The sequence below is a fragment of the Vulpes vulpes genome, chromosome 2 (assembly GCF_048418805.1).
Source record: "Vulpes vulpes isolate BD-2025 chromosome 2, VulVul3, whole genome shotgun sequence".
Taxonomy (NCBI): Eukaryota; Metazoa; Chordata; class Mammalia; order Carnivora; family Canidae; genus Vulpes; species Vulpes vulpes.
In genome coordinates, this window is record NC_132781.1 from 21,026,309 (window position 1) to 21,048,934 (window position 22,626).

The 22,626-nt window shown below is 48.5% G+C and overlaps 1 protein-coding gene across 1 annotated transcript; it reads left to right on the plus strand.

The window, feature by feature from the left end:
- Positions 1-1,057: 1,057 nt before the first annotated feature.
- KRT9 (keratin 9) lies at positions 1,058-8,378 on the plus strand. Its single transcript, XM_072747213.1, has 9 exons — positions 1,058-1,651; positions 3,573-3,655; positions 3,774-3,930; positions 4,207-4,368; positions 5,124-5,249; positions 5,408-5,631; positions 5,994-6,157; positions 6,305-7,258; positions 8,359-8,378. The coding sequence occupies exons 1-9, from the start codon at positions 1,058-1,060 to the stop codon at positions 8,376-8,378; spliced, it is 2,484 nt and encodes an 827-aa protein (XP_072603314.1).
- The last annotated feature ends 14,248 nt before the right edge of the window (positions 8,379-22,626 follow it).

The following is a 22,626-nucleotide window of genomic DNA, read 5'->3' on the forward strand; positions in this document are numbered from 1 at the left end:
GACCCACCCCCGCCCCGGCCCCGCTGCCAGCCTCCTCACCTCTGTCTTCTGGCTTTGTTCACCAGAACATGCTTCTGTCTTTCCATCTGGAGCAGGGGGCTTGCAAATTCCAGGAGGACTGGAAAAGCCACACATCTCTGTATCCCTCCCGGGACTCAGGAAAGGCTAGGCAATCAACCAAGGTCAATTCCATACCTGGGCTGAGTTCCTGCTGGGCTCCTGCTGAAGGACCAGGACAGTTGAGGCCCTTGCCTTCCCGCCCAAAGGTCAGTCAACATCAGCACCACTTTATTTCTTCAGTATTCCTCTCTGCATCCTTCGCATGAACCCTACTTTCTGTTTCCAAGCCCTGGTAGGCATGTTGTTTTGTCACCATTGTGGCCTTTGTGTCATGCCACTTGTCTCCTTCATCAACCCAGAGTCTCTGAGAGCCAGGACAGGGCTCCCCAGCAGACTGGGGCTCTGAGAGGGCAGGGGCTGGGCTTCCCACCCTCACTGGTAGCTTTCTGTGGGCAGAGGCGGCGCTTCCCCCATTCTTCAAATAACTCCTTAGTACTCCAGTCCTCGTTCACCCACAGTGGGCACAAGGTGGGAGCAGCAAGGGGCGCAGACAATGATAATCACCAATGGGAGAGATGACTCTACTCCTGGGAGTTTCTATCCCAGAGGGGCTAAGTCTCAGCTAAGTCTCTGCTGTTGGGCCAGCTGGAGACCAAACTCTAGGATCTAGGTCACCCCCTTGGCAGCAGAGGTGATTTATGGTGCCCCTGACAGCCTAATATCACCAAATTACCCCACACAATGGAGAGAGGCTGGGCTGCCTCCTGGCAGTCGCTAAAGGACGCTGAGCCTGGGGCAGCCCTGCCGCCTTCTGATCCCAGACCTCCTTTGGGTCTGTGAGGGAGGGGTCTGGTACAGACAGAGGCACACCCAGGCGTGCCATCATCAACTGGGGGTATAAGTAGGAAGCCTTGGGGACAGCTCTGTACCCTGCACTCGGGAGCCAGTAGCACTCGGACGACTACTTCCTGTCCCACAAGCTGCAGCAGAGCCAGCCATGAATCGCAGACAGTTCTTGTCCTCTCACTGCAGCCGTGACAGCTCTGGGGGTGGTGGGGGCAGCAAGATGTTCTCCTGCAGCCGCAGCAGCTTTTCAGGGGCTGGTGGAGGAGGGGGCCGATTCAGCTCTTCTAGTAGCTTCAGAGGGGGCAGCTCTGGGGCCTGTGGGAGGGGAGGTGGTGGCAGTTTTGGCTCTAGCTACGGTGGAGGATCTGGGGGCGGTTTTAGTGCTGGTAGCTTTGGGGGACATTCTAGGGGCTTCAGTGGTGGTTCTGGAGGAGGCTTTGGGGATGGATTTGGAGGAGGCTTTGGGGGTTTTAGTGGTGGTTCTGGAGGAGGCTTTGGGGGGCCTGGGGGATTTGGCAGTGGCTTTGATAGTGGTGCTGGTGGTATTCTGGGTGCTGATGAGAAGGCCACCATGCAGGACCTCAATTCCCGGCTGGCCTCCTACTTGGATAAGGTGCAGGCACTGGAGGATGCTAACAAGGAACTGGAGAGTAAGATCCGGGAGTGGTATGACAAGCAGGGGCCTAGGGCCTTCCATAGGGATTACTCCCCCTACTATGACACTATTGAAGACCTCAAGAACCAGGTAGGCGGGGAAACTCTGACCCCTTTCTCCTGGTCTCTCTGCCTCACACTCACACACACACACATACACATACACTCACATGGTTTATCTTCCAAAAAAGTCAGATGCTAGACTCTAAGCTTAGCTCATTGTCAAGGAATCCATTTTGTAAAGAAACATTATACTTTCTTTTTTTTTAATTTTTAATTTTTATTTTTATTTATGATAGGCACACAGTGAGAGAGAGAGGCAGAGACATGGGCAGAGGGAGAAGCAGGCTCCATGCACTGGGAGCCCGACATGGGATTTGATCCCGGGCAGGCGCCAAACCGCTGGGCCACCCAGGGATCCCAGAAACATTATACTTTCATCAGAAACAGAGTTTGTTTGGTTCTTGATGGCATCAGGGCTGGGATTTTGGCCTGTGCTCTAGGCTTTTTTTTTTTTTTTTTTTTTTTTTATGATAGTAACAGAGAGAGAGAGAGAGAGAGAGAGGCGCAGAGACATAGGCAGAGGGAGAAGCAGGCTCCATGCACCGGGAGCCCGATGTGGGATTCGATCCCGGGTCTCCAGGATCGCGCCCTGGGCCAAAGGCAGGCGCCAAACCGCTGCGCCACCCAGGGATCCTGTGCTCTAGGCTTTAATCATCATGTTCCCAACTTTCAGAGTCTGAGCAGAGCAGTGAAGAGGCTTAGATTAACATGGGTGAGCCTGGGACTGGATGTGGGGGTCTCCTTTTGGAGACTGGCCAAGAGGTAGTGGGGTAGTGGGGAGGGAATAGAGATGGGGGCACTCCCCTTTATAAGCCAGGGATGTGGTCCTGGGTCTGTCATCAATTCACTATGTGACCTTGGGAAACCTGCTGCCCTCTCTGGACCTGTTCTATGCATTTAATACAGAGGATGGGCAGACCAGCTCTTAGGTCTCTGTTGGTTTAAAACTTCTGTAATCATGCAAAAAAGAGGTAAGAGAGCTGCTGCCCCAAATTGGTAGATCATATGGCTCAAGGGAGGAGAAAATCTGTTCCTGTTTCTCCTCTCACTCCCTAAGAATTTAGAGCAGAAAAACTAGAAGCTGTATCTATTCCTTCCTACCTCTCCTGGGCTCCTATAGAGGCCTGTCTTGATTTTTCCAGTTTTGTTGGACCTAGGTACACATGCTAGTTGTTTAAGTGATAACAGGATCTAGAACTCTGGGGATGGAAGTAATCTATCCACTCTTCCATCTCCCCACACGCTGCCTCCATATACCAATCCTCCCACCATCCATCCATATATCAACTCATCTATCCATCTACATGTCCATCTATCCATTTATTCATTCATTCACTCAACTTAATGAATAACTGCCTTCCATGTTGCCCGTGGCAGACATAGTGATGTACCAGACTTGGTCTCTGTCTTGAGGAGCTCACAGTCTAGCTATAGTTTGCTGTTCCCGCCTATCTCCCTTGCATTTACAACTTCTGCTAAACAGCCTCTAGATATCCTGTTTCTTCTATCCCACACCTCTCCCATCTACTTTATCCATGTGCAATCCTAGCTATCCTTCAGGGATCAATTCTATTGTTACCTCCTCCCTGAAGTCTTTCTTACAGTGCCATAGCCATATGTCATCTCTCCTTTCCTTGAGCTCTTCTATGATACTTTGGATGTGGTAGTTGACTGTGGGTTCCCTGAGGAGCAATATCTCATTGATGTCTAGACCTCACAGTGTTTGTTGTAGTAAATCTTCAAATATTTGTTGAATGAACACTGAACATCCTTGCTGAAGCCTGTGAGAGGTCTGTGCTGTGTACCAGCTTTTGGAAGCTCCTTCTACCTCTTAAGCATCTTCCTGGATGGAGTTCTCATCTCTTATGGCTTTGCCTGGCTTCTTGCCCTCCTAGCAATGAGTCATAGAAAAGGAGCATGAGTTCCATGCCATCTCCTCTTTTTCTTAGATTGTGAACATCACAGCGGACAACAATAAGACCCTCCTGGATCTTGACAACACTCGAATGACATTGGATGACATCAGGATGAAGTGAGCCCTGCTCCCACTCCCTATGCTGTCATCAATCTTCCTCCACCCCCTAGTGCTCTGAAAGTCCCTTTGGGACTGGTGTCCTCTTGCTCATTCCCTACCTGTGGATGTTCTGCAGGTGTGATATAGAGAACAACTTGCGACTAGAAGTGGAAGCTGACATCAATGGCTTGCGGAAGGTGCTGGATGACCTGACCATGCGAAAGTCTGACCTGGAGATGCAGTATGAGTCTCTGCAGGAGGAAATGATTGCCCTCAAGAAGAATCATGAGGATGTATGGTCCTGGCTTCTTATGGCTTATTGAGAAAAAGGAGGAACAGAAGTTGCAGAGACAGTGAAGGGATAGCTATGGGCACTGCCTGGGTGACACCCTTTTCCTGACTTTTGAGGACACTCCCAGTGCCTCCTTAGGAGTGCCTATGGTGGTAGTTGGGCTTTGCCTTCACAACTGTGCCTCCTTTTTGTATCTCTGAGGAAGCAGAGGGGGACGGCTAAGACCTGGTGGAGAGGATCCCACCCTTTGACCTCATATCTCCTTGGTTCCTGGCAGGAGATGAGCCAGCTGACTGGACAGAACTCTGGAGTTGTCAATGTGGAGATGAATGCTGCTCCTGGCAGAGATCTCACCAAGATCCTCAATGACATGCGTGAGGAGTATGAGCGAATCAGTGCTAAGAATCGTAGGGACATTGAGGAGCAATATGAGACTCAGGTGAGAATGGGCTGCCCATTCAACATTCTCTTTCTCTTCCATGGATCTCTCCATTCCTCTACCCCATCTCTCTATTCCCCCATTCCTCCATCTCTTAGTCCAGCTGTTATCTATCCATCTTCATTTATTAACCACAAACACAATTATTAAGTAGCTTGTCAGTGCCAGGTTTTATGTGAAGTCCTGATGTCCCAGAGATGAGCCAAAATGAGACTGCTGTCCTCAAGAGGGTTATTACATATGTGAACAGTTTGTTACATACTGAACATTTACTTTCAATTATCTATTACATTTGTGAATACATATGTGAACAAAGGCCGAGCATGAACAACTCATGTAAGGCTATGTGCCATCAGAATCTAGTAGAGGTACATGGTGTGCCTCTCATGCCACACGGAACCTCCTTGGGCCTCCAATGCCTAGCACAGACCATAGCCCCTGGCCTATGAGAGCATGATCTGTGGTGTGTGTGTGTGTGTGTGTGTGTGTGTGTGTTTGAGGGTCAATTTGAAATAAGGTTAGAAAGGTGGTTTGGGGACAAGTGTGAAGAGTCTTGAAGCCTTGCTAAGAGGGAATGCTAAGTTGAGAGAATTGGATCACCTTAGCTGGCTAGCAGACCCAGAACTCAGGATGATTTGTCCTTAGTTTTGTCTCACTCTTGGCTACAGAGGCAAAGGTCCTGGTGAGTGGGGCAGAACTTTTCCCATTGCAGCCTCTGGTCCAGCCTGATTCTCACTGAGTTCCTGGGTTTTCAGATGAGCCAAATGGAGCAGGAAGTGATGAGTAGTGGCCAGGAGATGGAGTCCAACCACAAGGAGGTGACCCAGCTCCGGCACAGCATCCAGGAGATGGAGATTGAGCTGCAGTCTCAGCTCAGCAAGGTTGGTAGTTCTGCTCTTTTTTTTTTTTTTTTTTTTTTTAGTTCTGCTCTTAGAACCTCTTCCAGGATGGGGCACTGAAGGCATGGTATGATCCCTAGGAGTGGGAAAGGAAGAGCTATGATGTCGCATCCCTCTTATAGCCTCTTCCTGCCTCCTAGAAATCGGCCCTGGAGAAGTCCTTGGAGGACACCAAGAACCACTACTGTGGCCAGCTGCAGCAGTTGCAGGAGCAGATCAGGAGCCTGGAGGGCCAGATCACTGAGATCCGGGGAGAAATTGAGTGCCAGAATCAGGAATACAGCCTTCTGCTCAACATCAAGACATGGCTGGAGCAGGAAATTAAGACCTACCGCAGTCTCCTTGAGGGTGGCCAGGAGGACTTGTAGGTTCCCCAGGACTCTGTGGAATCCCTGTAATTTCTAAGTCCCTGGCACCACATTTTCCCTGGTGTCTGGAGAAGTTCCTGTACACAAGGGTTCTGATGGGTTGGGGACTTCTTCATCCTAGGAGAACCTCAAAGGCTTTGGAAAAGGAAGTTGGTAACAAAGAGAGAAGGGACTAGTCCTTACTCCAGGGAGAGGGAGGCTCTCCTCTTAAACTGTGGTGCCAGCCCAGCCTGTTCTCTGCCTTGCAGAAGGAAAACTTAGGGAGACTCACATTTGGGTCTTGAGTCTGTCCAGATCCACCCTTGAATATGTATGTAGGGTCATTCATTTTTCTCTCTGTGTTATCTTTCCTTCTCAGTGAATCTCATGAATCTGGACAAAGTCATTTTGGAAGTGGCAGAAGTATACAGCAAGGTGGAAGTAGAGGCAGTCATGGAAGAGGATCCAGGGGAGGAAGTGGTGGCAGCTATGGTGGAGGAAGTAGTTCTGGAGGAGGAAGTAGAGGCAGTCATGGAGGAGGAAGTAGTGGCAGCTATGGTGGAGGAAGTAGTTCTGGAGGAGGGAGTGGAGGCAGCCATGGAGGAGGAAGTAGTTTTGGAGGAGGGAGTGGAGGCAGCCATGGAGGAGGAAGTGGTGGCAGCTACGGTGGAGGAAGTAGTTCTGGAGGAGGAAGTGGAGGCAGCTATGGTGGAGGAAGTAGTTCTGGAGGAGGGAGTGGAGGCAAGGGAGGAAGTGGAGGCAGCTATGGTGGAGGAAGTAGTTCTGGAGGAGGAAGTGGAGGCAGCTATGGTGGAGGAAGTAGTTCTGGAGGAGGGAGTGGAGGCAAGGGAGGAAGTGGAGGCAGCTATGGTGGAGGAAGTAGTTCTGGAGGAGGAAGTGGTGGCAGCTATGGTGGAGGAAGTAGTTCTGGAGGAGGAAGTGGAGGCAGGGGAGGAAGTGGTGGCAGCTATGGAGGAGGAAGTGGTTCTGGAGGAGGAAGAGGTGGTGGCTGTGAAGAAGGAAGTGGATCTGGAGGAAGAAGTGGTGGCAGTTATGGAGGAGGAAGTGGATCTGGAGGAAGAAGTGGTGGCAGCTATGGAGGAGGAAGTGGATCTGGAGGAGGAAGTGGTGGCAGCTATGGTGGAGGAAGTCAATCTGGAGGAGGAAGTGGTGGCAGCTATGGTGGAGGAAGTAGTTCTGGAGGAGGGAGTGGAGGCAAGGGAGGAAGTGGAGGCAGCTATGGTGGAGGAAGTAGTTCTGGAGGAGGAAGTGGTGGCAGCTATGGTGGAGGAAGTAGTTCTGGAGGAGGAAGTGGAGGCAGGGGAGGAAGTGGTGGCAGCTATGGAGGAGGAAGTGGTTCTGGAGGAGGAAGAGGTGGTGGCTGTGAAGAAGGAAGTGGATCTGGAGGAAGAAGTGGTGGCAGTTATGGAGGAGGAAGTGGATCTGGAGGAGGAAGTGGTGGCAGCTATGGAGGAGGAAGTGGATCTGGAGGAGGAAATGGTGGCAGCTACGGAGGAGGAAGTCAATCTGGAGGAGGAAGTGGTGGCAGCTACGGAGGAGGAAGTGGATCAAAAGGTGGAAGTGGAAGATCATCTCAGGTCCAGTCCTCTTCCTCCAAATCTGGTGAATGTGATGATACACAAGGTAAGGGACAATTCTAGCTTGTGGGGTCAGGGAGGCACAGATGTTAAGCTGTCAAGGTACCACCCCTTTTTGAGTATCTTTGAGCTTTCCTGGGGAATGCATATTCTGAAGAGTACTAGATTTTAGGGAGGTCACTAGTGAGGTGTCTGACTTGCCCTTGTTTCTGAATTATCATTCATTTTTATTGAGCTTTGGGTGAGGATAGAACAAAATCTACACATGGCTTGAGTCTCAATGGCATAGGAGATGGGTTGGGAGTTGTGCATTATCTTACATACTTCCCACCACATCCTATGAGGTGGGTATTGTTATTATACCCATTTTGGAGATAAGGAAAATGAGTTTCAGAGAAGACATGTAGCTTATTCAAGATAATACAAAAAATAAACAAGGGACTCAGCTTTGTGGGTCTTCACAGCCAGCACTTTTAATCATCACGAGGATGGGGAGATCTGGATCAGCAACAGTTCAAGTAGAAATGAGGTTCAGGTGTTGTCGTCAGTGGTTAGCTCATACAAGTCAGTTATATGGTGCAACCGTCTAAAAGGGCATATACTGAACACAATAATCTCAATGTAGGAGAGTCACACAGTGAAGTGGTCTCCAGCTCAGAGAAAGTTTCCCCTTGTGTATGCTGAAATTTATAAAACAAGAATTTAATGTGAAATTGTAGTAAAAGCCTGGATAACACAACTGGGAATGTTTAGGTCCAAGAAGCCTTCAAGTGCACGGGAGCTGTCCTTCTTTGGGTGGGTGGTGTGATTTTTGTGTGTCAAGTGGCACTGCAGGGCCATGGATGTGCATGTATGGGCTGGGGCCATCCTTGCCTCAATATCTAAGAAATTTACTAATAAATCTGTTGAATGGAGGAGGGACCAGGCTCATGAGCCTTCATCTTCAGAAATGGGAGAGTATCTGTTAGGGCTGCAGGACAGCTTTAGGAATGAGATGGAGGCCACTGGGATCCCAAGGTCCTTCCAACTATTTGAGCTCCAATCTTTTTGCTCCCAGTTTGTCTACCTTTCTTTAAGTCCCAGTCTCCCTGTCTCTTGTTCTAGGTTCTCTCTTCACACTCTTACCTCTCTTCTGTCTCTCCACAGGCTACCACATTCGATACTAGAGCTCCTGTAAACTCTCCTGGCCCTGCCCTAGCCAAGTATTCTCCAGACAGGCAGCCCCCAGATGAAGCCTGCTCATTGTCTTCTGGCATCAGAAATAGCTGGCAACAAGGCCCAGAGCTCATGTGGAACTGGGTTGAGTGGGCATGTGTACCTCTGGCCGCCCATGGGCTCCCTCCCTTGGGAGGGTTGGGGAGATCTCTCTTCAACTGTTTGGTCTGGGGTTGACCCCATTCCCTGCCCGATCTCAAGTTTCTAATAAAGCTTTCCTACTGCAAATCAAACTTGGACTTTGACCCGTTTGTTCTTTGGGATTAAGAAGGGACAGAAAGGAGGTGAAGGGAGAATCAAATGAATGTACTCTGTGTGTTGGTTAGGTTTTCTATCAGTTGACTTTTGCTTTTAACAAAGCAACCCACAATTTAGTGGCTTAAAATGACAACTATTTATTTAGCTCGTGATTTTGCATTTGGCAGTTTAGTCTGGGCAGTTCTATATTCCTGCATGCATCTATGGTCAGCTGCAAATTGGCTAGTGGCTCTGCCTCTGGGGCTTGGCTACATGCTGTTTGAAGGTGCTGGGTGTGAATGAGATACATGACTCTCATCCTCCAGCTGGCTAGCTCAAGCAAGTGTCCCAAGATAATGAGTAGAAGTATGCAAAGTCTCTTGAGGCTTAGGCTCAGAGTAGTCACTTTGGCTGCATCTTGCTGTCCAAAGCAAATCCCAACCTTGGTCAGATTCAGGAGCAGAGGAAATAGATTCTCCTTGATGGGAGGAGCTACAAAGTCACATGGCAAGGACGTGGATATAGAGAGGGCCATAACTGAGGCCAGTTTGTGCCAACAATCTGCCACAGTCTACTAGCAGGTCATGTGCTAGTTACAGAGGAAAACAAGACAAAAAAACAATGTGGTTTTGCTTTGGAAAATTTCATAGATGGTAAAAAATATAGCACAAATAAAATGCTCTAAGCCATAGTAATGAATATTCCATAAGACAGCAGCCAACAATGTTCTCCAAGGATTCTGATTGGGCCTGATACAAAGCTCCTTCCTTGTCCTGACTAGGGACAGATGGCCCCTCAGCCTATGTTCCGGGTTTTACAGCTGCATATCAAAACTTCCCAAAGCTTAGAGGCTTAAAAGAACAATGATGACATCTCAATCACATAAGCTCTTTAAAAGGAAAGAGTTTTCTCTGGCTGGTTATAGAAGAGGAAGTCTGAGAGACACCTGAGTGGCTTAGTGGTTGAGCATCTGTCTTTGGCTCAGGGTGTGATTCCAGAGTCCCGGGATAGAGTCCCACATCGAGCTCCCTGCATGGAGCCTGCTTCTCCCTCTGCCTGTGTCTCTACCTCTTTCTCTGTGTCTCTCATGAATAAATAAATAAAATCTTTAAAAAAAAAGAAAAGGAAGTCTGAGATTTGAAGCACAAGATTTTGATATGCCACTTCCGGCTTGAAGATGAAAGGTGCATGTGGCAAGAAATGTGGGTGGCCTCTAGCAGCTGAGAGCCACCAAGAAAAAGAGAATTTCAGCCCTCCAGTTGCAAAGAACTGAATTTTTCCACGAATAAGAAAGAGTTTGGAAGCAGATTTCTCACCAGAGTCTCCAGATAAGAACTCAGACTGGTAGACACCTTAATTTCAGCCTTGTGAAACAGAGAACACTTCATAGAGAACCCAGTCACACCTGCAGAGCTGTGAACTAATATATGGGTGCTACCTTAAGCTTCTACATTTGCAGTAATTTATTAAGCAGAAATAGAAAACAAGTACAGACCTCATCTCAAGATGGAGGAGTGTCAATGTCACATTGAAGATTGGTATGTGGGAAAAAAAAGGAAGACTGGCATATGGAATGGTATATATTGATCTTTGGAAAACACAATTTGCTATGGATTGGCCAAATTATTGGGGGGGGGGACGTTACATAAGCATAAACTTAGGGCAGTAAGTAGCACAGAAGCTCAGGAAAACTTGAGATCCTGGGATTTATGGAGATGGAAGTTGAATGGCTCTACCAGATTGGTGGAGTGGTGAGAGTTTTTGCTTCTTTCCTTAGTGCTCCACCCCTTACTGCACAGCTGACTACTGTGTTATCTGATTCTCTTCCTGCTACTAGCTGTCTTCCTCTCCTACCACTTTATAGCTTCTCTCTTCTTCTACTTGGAGAACTATCCATCTTGAGTCAGAGGCTCCCCAAGGGAGAAGCTAGAAACTTGCTTTCCCAACCTCCCTTGCAGCAGGGGCAGGAGCACGTGACACAGCTCTGCCAATCAGGTGCTCCCACACAAGACTGATTTGAATGTGAAGGAAGCAGTGGGTGGAATCTAGTATGGCAGGAACAGAGCTAGGGCAGAGACACACAGTTTATTGAGGCTACAGTAATGGTAGCTCTGCAGGGATATGCAGTGCCCAACATCAACAGTTTGACCTGAAGTTTGACCTGCGCAGTAGCAATGGCAGAGGCATCTTCCTGGCACAATCCTTTAGAGTGATGTGGGCAATATTCCTGGTTGCCTATACCCCAAATCTGATTCTCTGCATACCCTGGGAATGATGTACTGCTTTCACTGTAGATGAAAGCAAAGATATTCTGTTATCCTTTGCTTGTTGGGACAAAGAAAAAAAGAGTTTTCCATGTCAGAGACCAGGGACTAAGATGGTCTAGTTTAGTAAGTAGACCAAATCTGGATCAATGATTGCTATTGGAATACCCGTGTGATAAATTGTAAAATGATCATTTCCTAATATCTGTCTGTATTTCACACAGGGAAAACAGCAAGTTAATTGGGAAGTGATCAGAGCCAACAACCTGAATTTATCAAATCTTTTCTGTGGTACTTAATCTCTGTCACTCTCCTAGAGGTGTACTGTTATTGGCTCTTCTTATCACAATAATGCTTACTCTATGGATCAGGGAGCCATTTACTGGCTGTATCTATTCCACTTCAGGCACTAGGAAATAACCATAGGATGGGTCCAGTGCACTATGAGTTCACAAGAAGTAGACTTAAATCAAAACTCCATTTGCTATCTGATTCTTTGTATTGATCAGATTCTCAGTTGCAAACAACAAAGGCTACTCTTTCTATTTTATTTTATTTATTTAAAAAGATTTTATTTATTTATTCATGAGAGACACAGAGAAAGAGAGAGAGAGAGGCAGAGACACAGGCAGAGGGAGAAGCAGGCTCCATGCAGGGAGCCTGACATGGGACTCGATCCTGGGTCTCCAGGAACATACCCTGGGCCGAAGGCAGGCACTAAACTGCTGAACCACCCAGGGATCTCCTACTCTTTCTATTTTAACAAGTAAGGGATTTATAAGAGTTCTAGATAACTTGAAGAATCATTAGGAGGGCTGGAGAAACAAAAATCAAGGCTGAATTTCTAACATCTCCCAAAATGACACAGCAGAATCAATCTGCCAAGGGAGTTGCTGCCTCTGGCATGAGTAGAAGTTTCCAAGTCAGGACGCAGCCTGCTAAATTAAGAAAAAGTGTCCAGGGCAGCCCGAGTGGCTCGGCAGTTTAGCACCGCCTTTGGCCCAGGGTGTGATCCTGGAGACCCGGGATCAAGTCCCATGTTGGGCTCCCTGCATGGAGCCTGCTTCTTCCTCTGCCTGTGTCTCTGCCTCTCTCTCTCTGTGTTTCTCACGAATAAATAAATAAAATCTTAAAAAAAAAAAGAAAAAGTGTCCATAGCTAAGGACTTCAGAACCATACTGTCTCTGCCATCATGCCAGCAAACTGGATGCCCCAAGTAGAGCCCATTTCCTCAGATACCTCCCTTCTAAATTAAGGCTCACATGGTGCAAAACCTCATTTTAGTGGCAAAGGAGCCTGGGAAATGTAGTTTTTGGATGTACCTGGGAAAGAATAGTAATCAAATGACAGATATAATATATACCGACATAAACTTCCAGTTTAACTGGTAAGCCACAGTGTTGTTTTGCTAACCTCCAATTTTCAGAGATTAAAGTTAGTGTGGGGCCAGTGTCCAATAACCCACACAAGTCTGGGTATTTCTCTTCCCCCTACTCTTGCAAATGCCCACAGGTTCCTATGGGGAAGATTTGGAGGTAGACTTACAGTATGTGCTTATGATGTTTTTGCAAAGTCCTTCCTCAAGGATACCTGGACTTCCCTTTATTCAAAGTCCTCTGCATCTCTGAGCTAGTTCTGGTTTTGGAATAGATGAGTCTGTCATTCTCTATTATGGGGCTTAAGACAGGATTCTTTTTGACCTCAAGTTTTCTTTTTGGAGTGTGGGATAGGGAATTGGGGCACTTTTGGAAGACCGACTTGCTCATATGAGTTTCACATTCTTCTAGTGAGCATTCCTGTACTCTAAAGGCTGATACTCTTAGACCTATCTTTCCCAGACTCCCCTACAGCTATGGCTGTAGGTGCAACTTAGTTTTTCCCAGTCACATATGCTTTTGTGGGAGTCAAGTGGTGAGAGGTCTAGAGTGGGGAATGTTTTTGCTGGTATGTATCTACTAGGTACTATATGGTCCTGGGGTCAACAGATCTGGTTCTGGCTTACAGATTCCCAAGCTTTCTGATTGTGGCCGACCAAGAGTTCACTTAAGGGCTGGTTCTATGGTGTTGATCTGAGAGCTATCTCCGGAGGCCCAGTCTAGAGTCTGCTCCTCCAGCCTTCTTATCATTTTGTAAGCACCTAATGTTCTGTATTAAATTCTTTCTGTTAAAAAAGAGAGATTTGTTTTCTGTTACTTAAAATGGAATCCTGACCGAATCAAGACCTTGGTGGGCTACTATATTTTGGTCTTAGAGGCCCATGACCAACGGACCATAATCATAGATCCTTACAGATTTTATCATTCTACCTACTATTCTAGCCTCCAGCATTAAAATACCCCTATTTTTCCTCTGCCACTTAGAATCCTATTGTTATTGAAATAGGGATCTTCATTCAGTGGTAGCATCTCTCACCCACATCCTCAGAGAACACTGCTACTGTGCTTTTCAGAAATGCTGTGCTCCCTCTTGTCTAGGTATTTCTTAATTGCCAGAGTCTACACAATGTCTTCTGGGCTCTTATAGTTGGAGAATCATCGAATGAGTTCCACACGATAACTCTACTCCAACATTTCTGTTTCCATAATTGACTGCTTTCCTTCTTTGTTACAACAGGAATTTTCTGGAAACTCAATTTTATTTTGTATAAGCCACCATTGAGTTCAGTGTCTGCCACCCAACTGAACAAATAATTAGATCCACTCCCAGATACTCAAGCGAGTAGCTGTACTGTGAATCTCTGGGGAATGTCTCCATGTTGATTAATTCAGCTTGATCAAACATTAGAATCAATTCTCAAACCCAGTCTTCTCATTTCTGCTGGTACAGATTAGCAACATCTTGAAATTCTCCTGATGAGTAACCCTTTCTCTCTAAGCTTTAACTTTATAAAGTACTTTCTCTTCCAGAGATAGGATTTATTTACAATTTTGGTGGCAATAAAGGGTGGTAGGGTAGAGTATGAGGATGATTTGGAGTTCAGAGTACTGTAAGTCAGTGAAATTTTCTATATATTTCCACTCCAGTTCTGTGAGTGCCCCTGTTTTTAGATCAGTGGTCTAATTTTTATACAGGAGACTTGGCAAGTTTGTGATTTCAACTGATGATGTGACATGGCAACTTGGGGAATTCTTTTGAGATGAACTCTTAGCTACTTCAGCCTCATAAGTACAGGAGATAAGAGACCTTTTTAGGGTAGCCTTTGAAAGTCCCTGGTCTTCTAACTGCCCATAAAGTCCAGAACTTAGGAATTTGAGCGCACTACACTTTCTCTAGGCTCTCTAGTATTATTAGAAGAAACTAGACAAACGCTAACTAACTCGTCACTGCCTCTGTGGGCCTCCAGAGCTCTCTATTTTAATAATAGTTGGGTTTACATTGGCCCACGTAGGCCAGATAACCATTCTGATTCACATGTTATTCCTTCAACAACACTTATGGAGTAAAAAATGTATTACATTCCTTCTATGCCAGGTACTGTTCATGAACAAAAGAGGCAAAGATTCCTACCTACCCAGAGCTTACATTACAGGTAGGGGGAGGGGAAAACAGTAAGTATAATACATAAATAAATTATGAGGATATATTTTAAGGTCGTACGTGCAAAGAGAAGTAGGGAATGGTGAGGGAGATTGGACTGCTGTGGTAGGTAGGGAGGGAAGGATGGCAAAGTTAAATAAGATGGCTAAGGTCAGGGTCATCAAGAAGGTGAAATATAAGCAATGACCTGAAAGAATGAGGGAGGTAGGCAGGCAAGTACATGGTAGGAGATCAATCTGGGCACAGGGCATGGTGGTGTGAAGATCCTAAGATGGGAAGGGAACATATTTGATATGTTCAAGGATGAGTAAGGAGGCCAAAATAGTTGGAATAGAGGGAGTGAAGGAATAAGCAGTGGAAGGTGTTGTCAGAGAGGTAAGGCAAGGCTACATCACACAGGGATTTGTGGGGGTACTCTAAAGAACTTGGCTTTGATGCTCAGTGAAATGAGGAGCCACTGAAGGCACAGTTGAAAGCAAAGGACTCCAAGATGACAGATGGCAGAGGACAGAAGGAGCCTGGATGCCTGAGTTCATAGTTTGGAGGGGAGCTTTCAGGAGAGGTGCCCAATCATGTTGTTCCTTATGTGAGCAAGTGACAAACGTTCATCACATTAAGCCAGTGAGATTTTTGAGGTCCTTACAGCAGCTAACATTGATAAATCCGACTAACACACAGGGTTTCCAGGAGAGGTGTAGCACCACCTAAGTGATATCTTAAAAGGATCTCTTTGGCTGCTGTTTGGTAAGCCATTGAGGGACCATGGGTAGAAGCAGAGAGACCAGTTTGGAGGGAGGTAATGCAGGTGAGGGACTGTGGCACTCAAAATGGAGATGGTCAGGTCAGTTGGTCCTGGACATAACTTGAAGGTGGCTCCAACAGGATTCTTGAATGATTGCATGTTGGTAGAAAAAAAGGGCATCTAAGATGTCTCTGAATTTCTGGTCTGAGCAACTGGATGAGAGGAGTTGTCATTCACTGAGATGGAAAGGCTCTGAGTGGAGGCGTTGGGGTGGAGGATGAGTCACTTTGGGACCGCTGAATTACAAGGTCTGTTAACACTGTTATGGGTTGAGTTATGTCTCCTCAAATCTGTATATTGAAGCCTTGTCCCTTATTATCTCAGAAGGTGACTGCATTTGGAGATAGGGCCTTTAAGTTGCTAATTAAGTTAAAGCGAAACCATTAAGGTGGACCCTAATCTACTCTGACTGGCATCATTATATAAAGAGAAAGTTTGGATGCCAAAGGGAGACAGCAGAGGTGTGCTCTCACACAGGAAAGATCATGGGATGACACAGCAAGAAGGTGGCCATCAGTAAACTAAGGAGAGAGGCCTCAGAAGAAACCAAACCCATGACACCTTAACTTTGGACTTCTAGCTTCCAGAACTGTGAGAAAATAAGTTTCTGTTGTATAAGCTGCCCAGTCTGTGGTATTTTATATGGCAGCCTGAGCAGACTAAGTCACATATCCAAGCAGAGAATTCTTAGGGGTCTTTTGCCAGCCTTCACTGTTTATTTTATTTTATTTATTTATTTTATTTTATTTTATTTTTAAAATTCTAAATCAATCAAGATTTTTATCTGCACAGACCAGAAGCCACATTCTGAAGTCAGTTTGTTAAGGGATATTAGGTAAGTCAGAGAATCTCTGGGAAAAACTCCCAGAGAATGAAGCTGGCAGACCAGGCAGCTGGAGGAAGCCCCATTCTTGCCACCATCTGTGGACACAGATTCAGTAGCATATTCCACCCGATACTACCGCTAAGGCTCTGGCATCGCTGCTCTGGGTGTCTCTGAGGCCACTCCTGCCAGAGTGGATCCCACGGGGCACCTCCTTCTTTAGGTCATTAACTCTTGGCTTGCAGGCTTATGCAATGTGTTTGGTTGGGGGGGATTCTGGTCACGTGTCTGTGTTCCAGCTGCCAGGGAACCTGGAAGTCTGTGAATTATGGCTTCTACAATGGGGAGGCACGGCCACCACATAGAGCATTTCTTTGCAAAGGAGCTGGGTGACAAGATCAAGAGAAAGGGGCAGGGCCAAACACATATCAAGCATTTACTATGTGCAAGGTGCTGTGCTAAGCGCTTCATATATATCACCTTCCTCAGTCCTCACAGCAATGTCATGATGCTGTTCATATTTTCATTTTATGCATGAGGAAACATGTTTCGAGGTATTAAATGACTTTCCAAAAAGATCCCATAGCTTCTAAGCAGTGGAGCCAGGATGCGAGTCTAGAACTCTTCCAACACAGCAGAGATTGTTATGCCCATTTTCCAGAAGAAGAAACTCTAGTTCAGAGAGGTCAAGCAACTTGTCTGAGGTGACACAGTTTATAAGTACTGAGCAAAGAGTCAAACCCAGTGTGGCCTGGTTCCAAAGATGGTTCTCTTCCTGCCCTGTCTGGCCTCAAGCAATTATTGAGCCCCCTATGAACACAGAGACAAGCAGTGTCCATAAGCAGAAGCTTGTCAGAAATGCCGTATGTGGGAAGCAACAACAGCACAAAGAACTAAGAAGATGAGCAACCTCACACATGTAGGTTCTTTCCTGAGGCCTCAGTTTCCCCCCCGAGAAGGCCCTGGGTCTGTGCTTGCCAAAGAGAAAAATGAGGAAATGAGCCAAGAGTGGAGGAATGAAGAGTGACAGCTGGATGGTCTTGGGAAACCCTTTTGGCTCCAACTGCTCTTGTTCCAACACCTACCAACCTCCAGTGCTTTGATCTCACTGAGGCCCCTGCCCCTGCAAGTCTTTCCTGCAGATGGAGGCTGCTGTTGGCCCTCCTGGCCTGGGGCTCTGGTGCTCTCTCTCCACCTCAGGCCCAGACAGGAACAACCTTCCCTTCTCTGTTCCTCTGGCTAGACTGGAAACCACCAGGTCCGTCTGGGGATTCTCCTGAAGTCAAAGGGAAATTCAAGGAGATGGGCACTGCCACCAGGTACAAGCCAGGAGACACACTACGTGTGAGGTTAGAAGTTAGTGAGGAGGGACACCTGGGTGGCTCTGTCAGTTAAGCATTATATTCATGTTTTTGGCTCAGGTCGTGATCTTAGGGTCGTGAGATTGAGACTCGAGTTGGGCTCTGGGCTCAGTGAAGAGTCTGCTTGGAACTTTTTCTCCTTCTCCCTCTGTCTCTCTCCACTGCACTCTCTTGCTCTCAAATAAATAAATATATCTTTAAAAAAAGTGAGGAAAAGCATGAGGGGAGGTGGGAGTCTCAAAACTGTCTCTATGTAACTGTCACTGGAAGGGCGCCTGGGTGGCTCAGTCAGTTAAGCATCTGCCTTCAGCTCAGGTCATGATCCCTGGGTCCTGGGATCAAGACCCATGTCAGGCTCTCAGCTCAGTAGGGAGCCTGCTACTCCCCCCTGCTTGTGCTCTCTCTGTGTCAAAGAAATAAATAAAATATTATAAAGAAAAAAAAAAGAAACTCTCACTGGAGCTTCCATTTTTATCCCCTCTTCAGATCATTTCATTCATCTGCTGCTTCATTCAACAAATATTGATTGATGACTTTTCTGTATCAGAGCTAGAAGGATATAAAACTATGAGGAAAACAGATGAAGTGTCTTTCCCCATGGGGCTCTCGATCTAGTGCTGGAGGCAGATGCACAGGTTGGTAATTGCAGAATGGTGCCAGGAGCATGGTCCATGGCGGGCCAAGCCCGGGGCCTTGAAAGCACGCCTCCTGCCCCAGCTATGTGGCTGGGGAGGTTCCTATGACAGGTGTGGGATAGAGATGTTCCTTATGTCATTGTTTCTCAGAACACATTATTTCTCACAACAGCCGTGAGAGGTGGATACCATTGCTTCCACTTGCAGATGAGCAAACAGGCTCAGGGAAGGGGAGTCACTTGCTCAAGTCACACATACAAGGTTGGCCTGGCTCTAAGTCTTGGCCTCCCAGTACTCCCCACCTGGCCTCTGACAATTTTTAGAATTTTCTAAGGTCAGAGGTGGGCTTCTGACGAGCAGAGCTGTTTTGAGACAACCATGCAAACAACCAAGAGTGAGCTCTGCAGTCTCTGGCCTCAGTTTCCCCCTGAAGGCGCTTTGTCTTCAAACTTGTTAAAGGAATGACTGAGTGAACAACCAAAGAGGGGAGGAGGGCAGGCACCAAATGGTGTCTAAGGACCCAACTGCTCCTACAGTGCCTGCTTCTGATCTTCATACATTGTCAGATGCCTTTGGTCTTCCTAAGCTTTCTGGAATCTCTCCCCCAGGAATCCATCTTTGCTGCCACCAGTGCCCTCAGCCTCAAGGACTTTACTGCCACCAGTGCCCTCAGCCTCAGGGACATGTCATTCTCACTTGGACTCAGACCAAACTCAGTGGAACACGATCCCTTTCAAGTGTTCCCCTCAGCGTGATTACGGAGTGCTGGGGATTGTTGGAAAGAGCTTCTGTCAAGGCAGAGGGAATCCTCAGGGAAGGGAAGCATGAAGACACAAAACTCATAGGATAGTGTCAAGTCTGACACAGACCCATAGGTGGGGTGGTGGTAGGGAAAAAGTTGGCTCCTCCAGGTCCTTCTCAGCTTATTGGGAGCCCCAATGGAACTCTTATCTACTGTTATTGAATTGTTGACCCCTTCATTCAACAGGTACTCATCGAGGGACTGCTCTGTGCCTGGCATGCTGCTCATTGCTGGGGCACAGTGACCATGCAGGCACAGTCTCTGTCCTGTAGGGTCTTGTGGGGGAGACCAACGAGGACCAGCAACTACAGTGTGGTATGCTGTGTATCTTCTGAGAGAAGTCCAGAGAAGGGGGGGCAGCTTTGGGCACACATGGGGAGTGCCCCACCGAGTCTTGGGAGCCAGAAAACATTCCACGGAGGAAGTGCTGGACTGAGACCTGAGGGATGATTGGGTTTATTCAGGCTGTAGCTGATGGAGGTGCGTTGTGTGTGCCTGCATGTGTACATGCTGGGATGGGGTGAGTATTTGGGGCTGAGAGACCCGCCCCTGTCTAGGCCTGAAGGAGGTTCTGAGTGTGGCACAATGGAGGAACTGGGACTTGCTTCCCTGGGCAGAATGTGAGGAGGGGCTGCTGAGAGGCAAGGGTGGGTTGGTGGAGATGCTGAGGTCCGAGCTTGTTGAACACATGTGCTCAAGTGTGATAGATGCAGGAATGGGGTTGGGGCAGAAGGCTCCTGGTTCTACTGATTAATGATTCTGAAACTCACCAATTTCAAAGAAAACCTGCATTTCCCAAGTTTTCTCCTTCCTGTGGGGCCTCTCATATCTCTCTCCAATGTCTTGGTTCCTCTCCATTGCAGGGAAAGAAAGCTGCTCTAGTTCCGTCTAAGGTCTGAACACCAGGAAAGCAGAATCCTCTTCCCTCTTTGTTTGGTTCCCTTCCTTTCCCTTCGTGTTGATGTCTGAGATGCTTTGGAATTTTCAGAGGGAAAGCTTGGCATCCCATGGAAGGTTTACTAGAAATGAACAAGAAGTATTCAGAGTGGATGTAACCCTATGAGATGGAATCATGCTTGTGAGATTAAGGGTAAAGGAAGACAAGAGTGCTTATCTCCAGTAAAGCCACAATGGGCCTTCAGTCCCCTTCCCGGGTCATTCATGCAGTGGGCAAATATCCTGTGAGCACATGGACCTGTCCCTATGGACCTCACTACCCACCAGGACACACAGCTACCCAGAAACCATGTCCAGTGAGCCAAGGCTGTGATAAAGGAGGAACACAGGCCTGGCAGCTCAGGGCAGGGCATGCAGTTCAGGTTAGGAGAGAGGATTAAGGAGAAGCAGGTGGGATGGGACAGATGTGGAGGTGCTGTTGGTGGGAAGGGCAAATGGAGAGGCCTGAAGCTAAAAGCCAGCCTGGCACATTCAAGAAACTAGAGCAAGTTTGGAGTGGTGAGAGAGAGAAAGCACTGAGGGTTGAAGATGGAGAGGTAGCTGGGCTGGATCCTGAAGGGCTTCGAAAACCATGCCAGAGAGGTGTGCCCCCTGAAGGTCCTGTGTTCATGCTGCGCAATCTTCTAATGTCAAATTTCTCGAAGGCTCCTCCTATGCCCACATTTCCCATTGTGTGAGGCAACTGCTAGGAGAGAGGAGATCTTGATGGAGGGTCCCCTAGTCCAAACACAGACCCCTCCCCCTGCCCCTACTCCAGAGTGTCCCCTCCTATGGGGCAGTTCTGGGAGGTTCAGTGACCTGTCTTAGGATCCATAGCTATGGAGAGACTCACTACCCCCCTGGATTTGAACCCACGGCGGCATGGGATTCCATGACTAGTGGATTTTCTGTCGGCATCCCGTCTCTCCGCCCCTTGCAAAGCATATAGGTCTGTTTCTCTGTCTCAGTGGATATATGCTGCTCTCTGCCCTGCTTTCCATAGCTTGGTCTCCAAGGGTCCCTGATAAACTCTGTTCCCAATAGAACTGAATTAAGGGGATTGTCCTATTCCTGGAGGTTTTTAACCATTCAGGTTACACTGCAATTCCAGCAGGTCTGGTAGTGGGAGGCAGGAGGCTGGACTGAAGCCGCCGTGTGGGTGCTTCACAGCCGTGGCTGCAGCGGCCCCTTGTGGCCATTCTACAGACGAGGAAACAGTGATCTGGGGAGGTACCTTTCCTTAGACAGATGGTCTCCTGCCCTCTGCCCGGAGAAGGAAAGACACATGCCCAGGGTCACAGGGCTGGAATCCAGGTCCTTGGACTTCAGGCCCTCCTGGACTCTCTCTCTTGTACCAGTCTCAGCTCAATGCCCTTTTGCTGTGCGTAGGAGAGCCAGGGAGTAGCCTGGAGTGTAGGGCCTGCCCTTGCCACATAGGTCCCCCCTCCCATCCTTCTGGCTCAGAATTGAGCAGGGTCGGGGGTACAGAAAGAGGGGACTGAGGGCGGGCAGGAGCACGGCCGGGGGCAGGCAGCGTCCCCGCGCGGCCTCTAGAGGGCGCTGCGGCACCGAGTTGGCGGGCCCTGGGCGCCCGCTGCAGGGGCGGAGCGAGCCGGGCTCGCGGAGGACGAGCCTGGGCAGCCTCGGGCCTCCGCGTGGACACCCACGCCCCTTTCTGTGGCTCGGACGCCACGCCTCTGAGCCGCTTCTCCACCCCCTCGTCCACACTACACTTTCCAGAAGCTGCCTCTTCCAGCTGAGTTTCACAGCGTCCAGGGCTGTGGGCCTGCAGGGTCACTGTCCGGGTTACTGGGATGGTGAACAGTTCCAGAGAGGCCGAGGATTGGCCGCGTCCAGCCAGCAGCTAGGGATAGAGCCTGGCCTGGAACCTGAGCTGCAGCCTGGAAATCCAGCCCCGTTTCCTGCACGCTCAGGTTCCCATGAGTTTGGCTCAGGGTTAATGGGAAGGTGTGCTGCTCACGGCAGGGGGCTTTGGAGTCACCTCCACTACTACCTACTTAGGTGGCCTTAGGCAAGTCACTCAACCTTTCTATACCTCCTCTTCTCATCTGTAAAATGGGTGATAATCCTTTCCCTTGGGGAGTGGCTGTAAGAAATGGCCACAAGGCTGTAGAGAGACAGCTGGCACCTGCTCTAGGGTAGCCCGTGTTGTAAATATGGGGGCTGCCGGCTCTGCCTTCTGTATAGCCTTCTCCCTAGGTGTCCAAGCTGGGACTGTTAAGAGCCTTGCTGTGCCTCCCTGAGGCAGGGGTGCGCTGCCCTGGACTCTGGGGTGCAGAGTGTGGGGCAGGCGTTGCTCAGATTGCTGGAGCCAATGCAGAGATGGAGCTGAGAGGGGCCAGGTCTGGCAGGGTCAGGAGCAGGGCATGGGTGTGGGGGTGTGGGGTGAGTCACTCACCAGCCCAGATGCTGTGGAGTGAAGGGGAAGGAGCGTGGGGGCTGGCCAGGCCTGGCGGCACCAGGCACCAGGATACCAGGCAGAGAGGCCGCCCTGCAGCCGGAGGCAGGGGTGTGGCACTGTGCCTGCCCCTCACTGCCAGCTCCTGTCCTGTCCGGTGCACCCCAGGAACGGAGTGGGCCAACGGAGAAAGGTGGTCTGGGACTTGCTGATGTGGGCCCATGCAGGGAGTCGGGTCCCTCCCTGAGCGTGAGGGTCAGGATGCTTGCCTTCCCCAGCTCCATGCCCTCTCCTGTTCTCCACCCTTGCTAAGGCCTTTCTTCCTGTTCCTGTGGCTGGAGTTGGAAGAGAATGCTCTGTGGGCCTCTCCCAGACCCCTAGGG